Source organism: Oncorhynchus masou, chromosome 5 (assembly GCF_036934945.1).
Source record: "Oncorhynchus masou masou isolate Uvic2021 chromosome 5, UVic_Omas_1.1, whole genome shotgun sequence".
NCBI classification, from domain to species: Eukaryota; Metazoa; Chordata; class Actinopteri; order Salmoniformes; family Salmonidae; genus Oncorhynchus; species Oncorhynchus masou.
In genome coordinates, this window is record NC_088216.1 from 13,410,135 (window position 1) to 13,421,568 (window position 11,434).

At 42.8% G+C, this 11,434-nt stretch overlaps 1 protein-coding gene across 1 annotated transcript in view; it reads right to left on the reverse strand.

Annotated features, from left to right (window-relative positions):
* LOC135528248 (polycystin-1-like) overlaps positions 1-11,434 on the reverse strand; it is a 143,441-nt gene that overhangs the window by 70,992 nt on the left and 61,015 nt on the right. The window contains exons 10-12 of the mRNA XM_064957204.1: positions 6,651-6,865; positions 2,898-3,019; positions 2,470-2,623 (exon numbers count right to left, since the gene is read on the reverse strand). Of these exons, the coding sequence (XP_064813276.1) occupies positions 2,470-2,623; positions 2,898-3,019; positions 6,651-6,865 (491 nt within the window). The remainder of the gene's footprint in view (positions 1-2,469; positions 2,624-2,897; positions 3,020-6,650; positions 6,866-11,434) is intronic.

Here is an 11,434-nt window from a genome sequence, read left to right on the forward strand (position 1 = left end):
AGTAGCAAGCCTCTCTCACAGAACTAGAATGAGATTCACTTTCTGTGTTCTCTCTCCCTCTCTCTGTTCTGATAGACATGAACCTGCAACTCCCGTCTGTCCAGCGTTGCACTTCATCATTTATTTAGTTACAGAATCAAGGCTGTCTGTTCAGAAAGAAATGAAATGATTCAGTGTGTCCTACTACACCATGAGAAGGTCTATCATTTAGCCACAGAGGATCAATCGTTTCTTTTGACAAACTGCCTGGCTGTGGATTGTGTGTAGCCCAATAACAAGGCCTACAGTCAGGGATGTGCATCTGTCAGTGAACTACAGCATGCAGACAAAACAGGCCGTTCACAATATTTCAAATACAAATCGCAGGGAAACTCAGGTTGGAAAGCAAATGTCTCCCGCATAAAAGAGAAGACTCTAATCTGTCTGCTGCAGGCTGGCAAAATATTTGATCAACTTCTAAATATTGTTTCACATAGTAAAGAGAGAGAGAGGCTTTTGGCACGAACACATCAGACGTCACTGGTGAGTGATCTGAGCATCATTAGGTGAGTGATCTGAGCATCATTAGGTGAGTGATCTGAGCATCATTAGGTGAGTGATCTGAACATCATTAGGTGAGTGATCTGAGCATCATTAGGTGAGTGACCTGAGCATCATTAGGTGAGTGATCTGAGCATCATTAGGTGAGTGATCTGAACATCATTAGGTGAGTGATCTGAGCATCATTAGGTGAGTGACCTGAGCATCATTAGGTGAGTGATCTGAGCATCATTAGGTGAGTGACCTGAGCATCATTAGGTGAGTGATCTGAACATCATTAGGTGAGTGATCTGCTCATCATTAGGTGAGTGATCTGAGCATCATTAGGTGAGTGACCTGAGCATCATTAGGTGAGTGACCTGAGCATCATTAGGTGAGTGATCTGCTGATCATTAGGTGAGTGATCTGAACATCATTAGGTGAGTGATCTGCTCATCATTAGGTGAGTGATCTGAGCATCATTAGGTGAGTGACCTGAGCATCATTAGGTGAGTGATCTGAGCATCATTAGGTGAGTGATCTGCTCATCATTAGGTGAGTGATCTGAGCATCACCAGTGAGTGATCTGAGCATCATTAGGTGAGTGATCTGAGCATCATTAGGTGAGTGATCTGCTCATCATTAGGTGAGTCAGTGAAACTGGAAAGCATTTTTAGGACTATATTTTCCTCCTCACATCAAGACCCGGACTATTGATGGGTTCAAGACAAGGTCGATTTGTATTGATCTCAGATTCTCAGTTTGTCAGTGTCAGAGTCGCCTGTCATTTCAATGATTTGTGAGTTATTGAAAAAGATTCTGCCAGACTCCAGTCATCTACAGAACTGCATGAAATGTATTGATAAAAGACTTTCCCCGGACCCTCGACTACTAAACATGTTCCCAGTGTGTGCAACCTGTGTAAGTGCCTCTACTCTACTGCTCTACGCCACGACGCAAATGTGATGATATGCATGGAAGGATTTATTATAAAAGGGGTTGTTTTTTCTCAGGCATTCTGGTATCTCAGAACCCCCAGAACCCCCCCCCCCTCCCCCTTTTGGTTCCGGAATCTCCCAATTTACAAATGAAGCGCTGGAAACATCACAATCTGTCATTTCAGCCTTTGTTTTATGACTCAAGCAGTTCAGATTATTGAGCTTTCTGTCTTGACAGATGAAAAACAGCAACAAAAAAAACTCAGCTTTCCACTGACAGGAAGCCAAAAGGCAAAGGAAGAGATGGAGGGAAGGAGAGAGATAAAGAGGAATAGAAAGAGAGAGTTGGCAGAGAGAGAGAAAGAGAGCTGGCAGAGGGAGAGAAAGAGAGAGCTGGCAGAGGGAGATAAAGAGGAATAGAAAGAGAGAGCTGGCAGAGAGAGAGAAAGAGAGCTGGCAGAGGGAGAGAAAGAGAGCTGGCAGAGGGAGAGAAAGAGAGAGCTGGCAGAGAGAGATAAAGAGGAATAGAAAGAGAGAGCTGGCAGAGAGAGAGAAAGAGAGCTGGCAGAGGGAGAGAAAGAGAGCTAGCAGAGAGAGAGAAAGAGAGCTGGCAGAGGGAGAGAAAGAGAGAGCTGGCAGAGAGAGATAAAGAGAACTGGCAGAGGGAGAGAAAGAGAGAGCTGGCAGAGAGAGATAAAGAGGAATAGAAAGAGAGAGCTGGCAGAGAGAGAGAAAGAGAGAGCTGCCAGTGTCAACGTCAACAGTGAAGAGGCAACTCCGGGATGCTGGCCTTCTAGGCAGAGTTGCAAAGAAAAAGCCATATCTCAGACTGGCCAATGAAAAAGAAGGTTTTGAACATGTGTGTGTATGTATATGTATGTATGTATGTGTGTGTGTGTGTGTGTGTGTGTGTGTGTGTGTGTGTGTGTGTGTGTGTGTGTGTGTGTGTGTGTGTGTGTGTGTGTGTGTGTGTGTGCCCGTGTTATTGGTCTGTCTACCTATGTGTCCTCACCAGGCAGCAGCAGGGTTAGTCCAGGGTGCTGGCCACAGTGAGGTCTGTAGATCTGTAGGACAAGCTGAGTGTGTGAGGACAGCTCCTGACAGATGAACTCTACAGATGACACACGACCTGCCTGAACAAACCCCAACGCTGGGAACAACAGGAGCTGATGAGGAGAGACAGAGAGAGAGAGGGGAGGAAAGAGGAAGAGAGAGAGAGAGAGAAGGGGAGGAGAGACAGAGGACAGAGAGAGAGAGAGAGAGAGAGAGAGAGAGGGGGAGAGAGAGAGAGAGAGAGAGAGAGAGAGAGAGGAAGGAAATAAAGAGAGGGGAGGGTGAGAGGGGGTGGAGGAGGAGGAAAACATATTTTAGAGTGACTGTATGAGTGTGTAGACAGAGTTTGAAAGTGCGTGTGTAGTGATATTGTGTGTCTCTCCCCACCTCTATGCTCCTGGCTGGTGGTTCAGGGGAGGAGAGCGGTGTGGGGGCGGGGCTACAGAGAGGTCTGTGGGTGGGGAAAACAGCCAAGCCCACCAGGTACACCCCCGCATCAGGAACACGCACTGGAGAGAGAGAGAGAGAGAGAGATGGGGGGGGGGGGGTGAGAGAGAGAGAGAGAGAGAGAAAAAGGGAGAGAGGAAACATCACTTATATCACCCTCAGATCTTCAGAGAGGAAGACAGGAAAAGGGAACAGTATTTAAGACAGGAAAAGGGAACAGTATTTAAGACAGGAAAGGGGAACAGTATTTAAGACAGGAAAAGGGAACAGTATTTAAGACAGGAAAGGGGAACAGTATTTAAGACAGGAAAAGGGAACAGTATTTAAGACAGGAAAAGGGAACAGTATTTAAGACAGGAAAAGGGAACAGTATTTAAGACAGGAAAAGGGAACAGTATTTAATACAGGAAAAGGGAACAGTATTTAAGACAGGAAAAGGGAACAGTATTTAAGACAGGAAAAGGGAACAGTATTTAAGACAGGAAAAGGGAACAGTATTTAAGACAGGAAAAGGGAACAGTATTTAAGACAGGAAAAGGGAACAGTATTTAAGACAGGAAAAGGGAACAGTATTTAAGACAGGAAAAGGGAACAGTATTTAAGACAGGAAAAGGGAACAGTATTTAAGACAGGAAAAGGGAACAGTATTTAAGACAGGAACAGGGAACAGTATTTAAGACAGGAAAAGGGAACAGTATTTAAGACAGGAAAAGGGAACAGTATTTAAGACAGGAAAAGGGAACATTATTTAAGACAGGAAAAGGGAACAGTATTTAAGACAGGAAAAGGGAACAGTATTTAAGACAGGAAAAGGGAACAGTATTTACTGAAGATTAATACTCTTTGAACAAGGAATGCCTCTACAGCATCAAACTTCAATTTAAAATGGTAAAATATGTACATCTTCCCCATCGTAATGACCCACGATAAAATAGTCAACTTGAAGAAGAGAGGAGAGAAGATAGGAGAAGAGGAGACGAGAAGAGAGGGGAGGGGGGAGGAGAGGGGAGGGGGAGGAGAGGAGAGGGGAGGGAGAGCCCTGAAGACGATGAGATGTAAGAACAGATGTCTCTGTTGACTGAACTTAAACACACACCCCTGATATGGTGTGTGTGTGTGTGTGTGTTTTTGTATTTTTTTTATTTCACCTTTATTTAACCAGGTAGGCTAGTTGAGAACAAGTTCTCATTTGCAACTGCGACCTGGCCAAGATAAAGCTTAGCAGTGTGAGCAGACAACACAGAGTTACACATGGAGTAAACAATTAACAATTAAGTCAATAACACAGTACAAAAAAGGCGAGTCTATATACATTGTGTGCAAAAGGCACGTGTGTGTGTGTGTGTGTGTGTGTGTGTGTGTGTGTGTGTGTGTGTGTGTGTGTGTGTGTGTGTGTGTGTGTGTGTGTGTGCAGCAGGCAAATAAATACCTTAGACCTCAACTCTGTGCAAAAGGCACGTGTGTGTGTGTGTGTGTGTGTGTGTGTGTGTGTGTGTGTGTGTGTGTGTGTGTGTGTGTGTGTGTGTGTGTGTGTGTGTGTGTGCAGCAGGCAAATAAATACCTTAGACCTCAACTCAATCAATTTTGAATGTGACTAATATGAAGAAAACACTATCCTAGTAGTACTACTGGAGAAAACACTATCCTAGTAGTACTACTGTAGAAAACACTATCCTAGTTGTACTACTGGAGAAAACACTATCCTAGTAGTACTACTGGAGAAAACACTATTCTAGTAGTACTACTGGAGAAAACACTATCCTAGTAGTACTACTGGAGAAAACACTATCCTAGTAGTACTACTGTAGAAAACACCATCCTAGTAGTACTACTGTAGAAAACACCATCCTAGTAGTACTACTGGAGAAAACACTATTCTAGTAGTACTACTGGAGAAAACACTATTCTAGTAGTACTACTGTAGAAAACACTATCCTAGTAGTACTACTGGAGAAAACACTATCCTAGTAGTACTACTGGAGAAAACACTATCCTAGAAGTACTAGTGGAGAAAACACTATCCTAGTAGTACTACTGTAGAAAACACTATCCTAGTAGTACTACTGGAGAAAACACTATTCTAGTAGTACTACTGGAGAAAACACTATTCTAGTAGTACTACTGGAGAAAACACTATCCTAGTAGTACTACTGTAGAAAACACTATCCTAGTAGTACTACTGGAGAAAACACTATCCTAGTAGTACTACTGGAGAAAACACTATCCTAGAAGTACTAGTGGAGAAAACACTATCCTAGTAGTACTACTGTAGAAAACACTATCCTAGTAGTACTACTGGAGAAAACACTATCCTAGTAGTACTACTGGAGAAAACACTATCCTAGTAGTACTACTGGAGAAAACACTATCCTAGTAGTACTACTGTAGAAAACACTATCCTAGTAGTACTACTGTAGAAAACACTATCCTAGTAGTGCTACTGGAGAAAACACTATCCTAGTAGTACTACTGGAGAAAACACTATCCTAGTAGTACTACTGTAGAAAACACTATCCTAGTAGTACTACTGTAGAAAACACTATCCTAGTAGTGCTACTGGAGAAAACACTATCCTAGTAGTACTACTGGAGAAAACACTATCCTAGTAGTACTACTGGAGAAAACACTATCCTAGTAGTACTACTGTAGAAAACACTATCCTAGTAGTACTACTGTAGAAAACACTATCCTAGTAGTACTACTGGAGAAAACACTATCCTAGTAGTACTACTGTAGAAAACACTATCCTAGTAGTACTACTGGAGAAAACACTATCCTAGTAGTACTACTGTAGAAAACACTATCCTAGTAGTACTACTGTAGAAAACACTATCCTAGTAGTACTACTGGAGAAAACACTATCCTAGTAGTACTACTGGAGAAAACACTATCCTAGTAGTACTACTGTAGAAAACACTATCCTAGTAGTACTACTGAAGAAAACACTATCCTAGTAGTACTACTGGAGAAAACACTATCCTAGTTGTGTTGGTGTGTGTGTTCCTCAACCTTGGTGTGTGTGTGTGTGTGTGTGTGTGTGTGTGTGTGTGTGTGTGTGTGTGTGTGTGTGTGTGTGTGTGTGTAACAGACAGTGTAACAGAGAGGGTAACAGAGAGGGTATGTAACAGAGAGGGTAACAGAGAGGGTATGTAACAGAGAGGGTAACAGAGAGGGTATGTAACAGAGAGGGTAACAGAGAGGGTATGCAACAGAGAGGGTAACAGAGAGGGTAACAGAGAGGGTATGTAACAGAGAGGGTAAGAGAGGGTATGTAACAGAGAGGGTAACAGAGAGGGTATGTAACAGAGAGGGTAAGAGAGAGGGTAACAGAGAGGGTATGTAACAGAGAGGGTAACAGAGAGGGTATGTAACAGAGAGGGTAACAGAGAGGGTAACAGAGAGGGTAACAGAGAGGTTAACAGATAGTGTAACAGAGAGGGTAACAGAGAGGGTATGTAACAGAGAGGGTAACAGAGAGGGTAACAGATAGTGTAACAGATAGTGTAACAGAGAGGGTAACAGAGAGGGTAACAGAGAGGGTATGTAAACAGAGAGGGTAACAGAGAGGGTAACAGTGTGAGAGACAGTCATGGTAGGGGGGGGGCTGCAGCTGCTGTAAAGGAAGAGTCAACAGATACACATCTGGCAGAGTGGTCCCGCTAAGCGTGTGTGTGTGTGTGTCTAGTCTCCTACCTTGGGGGCTGTACTGGCAGACGTAGGCCCGTTTAGTGCTGCAGGGGTGTGAGCTGGGCAGAGCTGTGTGGTCTAGAGACACACACACTTTCCCCCGAACCAGCGTAGCCCGGTCTCTCCCTCCGCCCTCGCCCTCCAGCGCCTCCGATCCGTCCACCCAACGCAGCGAGCCTGGAGAGTCCACGTCACTGAGACCCAACCAAACACTACGCTCCCTGTAGGGGGTAGAGAACACACACCTCACAAACACACACACACACACATTATAGAGACCACACACACCTTACACACACACACATTATAGAGACCACACACACCTTACACACACACACATTATAGAGAACACACACCTCACAGACACACACATTATAGAGACCACACACACCTTACACACACACACATTATAGAGAACACACACCTCACAGACACACACATTATAGAGACCACACACACCTTACACACACACACACATTATAGAGAACACACACACCTTACACACACACACATTATAGAGAACACACACCTCACAGACACACACATTATAGAGAACACACACCTCACACACACACACATTATAGAGAACACACACCTCACAAACACACACACACACACACACACATTATAGAGACCACACACACCTTACACACACACACACACACATTATAGAGAACACACACACCTTACACACACACACATTATAGAGACCACACACACCGTACACACACACACACACATTATAGAGACCACACACACCTTACACACACACACACACATTATAGAGAACACACACACCTTACACACACACACATTATAGAGAACACACACCTCACAGACACAAACATTATAGAGAACACACACCTCACAGACACACACATTATAGAGACCACACACACCTTACACACACAAACATTATAGAGAACACACACCTCACAGACACACACATTATAGAGAACACACACACACACACACATTATAGAGAACACGCACCTTACACACACACACACACATTATAGAGACCACACACACCTTATACACACACACATTATAGAGAACACACACCTCACACACACACATTATAGAGACCACCCACACCTTACAGACACACACATTATAGAGATCACACACACCTTACACACACACACATTATAGAGAACACACACCTTACAGACACACACATTATAGAGGACACACACCTTACACACACACACACATTATAGAGAACACACACCTTACACACACACACACACATTATAGAGACCACACACACCTTACACACACACATTATAGAGACCACACACCTTATACACAACACACACATTATAGAGACCACACCCACCTTACACACACACACATTATAGAGAACACACACCTTACAGACACACACATTATAGAGAACACACACCTTACACACACACACACATTATAGAGACCACACACACCTTACACACACACACACATTATAGAGAACACACACCTCACAGACACACACATTATAGAGAACACACACGTTACACACACACACACACACATTATAGAGAACACACACCTTACACACACACACATTATAGAGACCACACACCTCACACACACACACACACATTATAGAGACCACACACACCTTACACACACACACATTATAGAGACCACACACACCTCACAGACACAAACATTATAGAGACCACACACACCTTACACACACACATTATAGAGACCACACACACCTCACAGACACAAACATTATAGAGAACACACACCTTACACACACACATTATAGAGACCACACACCTCACACACACACACACACACACACACACACACACATTATAGAGACCACACACACCTTACACACACACACATTATAGAGACCACACACACCTCACAGACACACATTATAGAGACCACACACACCTTACACACACACATTATAGAGACCACACACACCTTATACACACACACATTATAGAGAACACACACCTTACACACACACACACACATTATAGAGAACACACACCTTATACACACACACACATTATAGAGACCACACACCTTATACACAACACACACATTATAGAGACCACACACACCTTACAGACACACACATTATAGAGACCACACAACCTTACACACACACACATTATAGAGAACACACACCTTATACACACACACACATTATAAAGACCACACACCTTATACACAACACACACATTATAGAGACCACACACACCTTACAGACACACACATTATAGAGACCACACAACCTTACACACACACACATTATAGAGAACACACACCTTATATACAACACACACATTATAGAGACCACACACACCTTACACACACACACACATTATAGAGACCACACACACCTCACACACACACATTATAGAGACCACACACACCTTACACACACACACATTATAGAGACCACACACACCTCACAGACACACACATTATAGAGAACACACACCTCACACACACACACATTATAGAGACCACACACACCTTACACACACACACATTATAGAGACCACACACACCTCACAGACACACACATTATAGAGACCACACATGTTTAGCGAACACACACATACATGTTAGCGAAGGAGACCACACACACACACATACACACACATGTACACACACACACACACATACACACACATGTACACACATGTGTGTGTGTGTGTGTGTGTGTGTGTGTGTGTGTGTGTGTGTGTGTGTGTGTGTGTGTGTGTGTGTGTGTGTGTGTGTGTGTGTACATGTGCACCTCATGACTTGCTATAGCTGAGCTCTGACACTGCTGTAATGAGTTGAACGTAAAACGACTGTGTTACAATATGAACACTAGTTACAGGATTAATTAACACTAGTTACAGGATTAATTAACACTAGTTACAGGATTAATTAACACTAGTTACAGGATTCATTTCTAAACTGTGTCACAAAACCACTCAGTTTCCGAACCTACTTCTCCCCACTGAGGAAAAGAAACCAGTCAGTTTCCGAACCTACTTCTCCCCACTGAGGAAAAGAAACCACTCAGTTTCCGAACCTACTTCTTCCCACTGAGGAAAAGAAACCACTCAGTTTCCGAACCTACTTCTCCCCACTGAGGAAAAGAAACCACTCAGTTTCCGAACCTACTTCTCCCCACTGAGGAAAAGAAACCACTCAGTTTCCGAACCTACTGGTTCCTGATTCCTTTAACTCCAGTTACAGTTCCTGTCCAGAGTCCAAGTGGAATGGTTGTTTCTGCTCTCTGAACGCTTCAACAACAGACCTTCATTACAGAGCACCGTTCATTCACATTATCTCAATTCAATTCTAAACTCTACTCTCCTCTACTCTACTCTCCTCTCCTCTACTCTCCTCTCATCTCCTCTCCTCTACTCTCCTCTCCTCTCCTCTCCTCTCCTCTCCTCTACTCTACTCTCTCTCAATTCAATTCAAGAGGCTTTATTGTCATGGGAAACGTGTTAACATTGCCAAAGCAAGTGAGGTAGATCCTTTACAAAAGTGAAATAAACAATAAAAAATTAATAGTAAACATTACACATACAGAAGTTTCAAAACAATAAAGACATTACAAATGTCATATTATATATATATATATATATATATATATATATATATATATATATATATATATATATATATATATATATATATATATATATATATATATATACAGTGTTGTAACAATGTACAAATGGTTAAAGTACACAAGGGAAAATAAATAAGCATAAATATGTTTTGTATTTACAATGGTGTTTGTTCTTCACTGGTTGCCCTTTTCTCGTGGCAACAGGTCACAAATCTTCCTGCTGTGATGGCACACTGTGGAATTTAACCCAGTAGAGGGAGTTTATCAGAATTGTTGTCAAATTCTTTGTGATTCTGTGTAATCTGAGGGAAATATGTCTCTCTAATACGGTCATACATTGGGCAGGAGGTTAGGAAGTGCAGCTCAGTTTCCACCTCATTTTGTGGGCAGCGAGCACATAGCCTGTCTTCTCTTGAGAGCCATGTCTGCCTACGGCAGCCTTTCTCAATAGCAAGGCTATGCTCACTGAGTCTGTACATAGTCAAAGCTTTCCTTACATTTGGGTCAGTCACAGTGGTCAGGTATTCTGCCGCTGTGTACTCTCTGTTTAGGGCCAAAAAGCATTCTAGTTTGCTCTGTTTTTTTGTTAATTCTTTCCAATGTATCAAGTAATTATCTTTTTGTTTTCTCATGATTTTCTTGGGTCTAATTGTGCTGCTGTCCTGGGGCTCTGTGGGGTGTGTTTGTGTTTGTGAACAGAGCCCCAGAACCAACTTGCTTAGGGGACTCTTCTCCAGGTTCATCTCTCTGTAGGTGATGACTTTGTTGTGGAAGGTTTGGGAATCGCTTCCTTTTAGGAGGTTATAGAATTTAACGGCTCTTTTCTGGATGTTGGTAATCAGTGGGTATCGGCCTAATTCTGCTCTGCATGCATTATTTGGTGTTCTACGTTGTACACAGAGGATATTTTTGCAGAATTCTGCATGCAGAGTCTCAATTTGGTGTTTGTCCCATTTTGTGAAATCTTGGTTGGTGAGCGGACCCCAGACCTCACAACCGTAAAGGGCAATGGGCTCTATGACTGATTCAAGTATTTTTAGCCAGATCCTAATTGTTATATTGAATTTTATGTTCCTTTTGATGGCATAGAATGCCCTTCTTGCCTTGTCTCTCAGATCGTTCACAGCTTTGTGGAAGTTACCTGTGGCGCTGATGTTTAGGCCGAGGTATGTATAGTTTT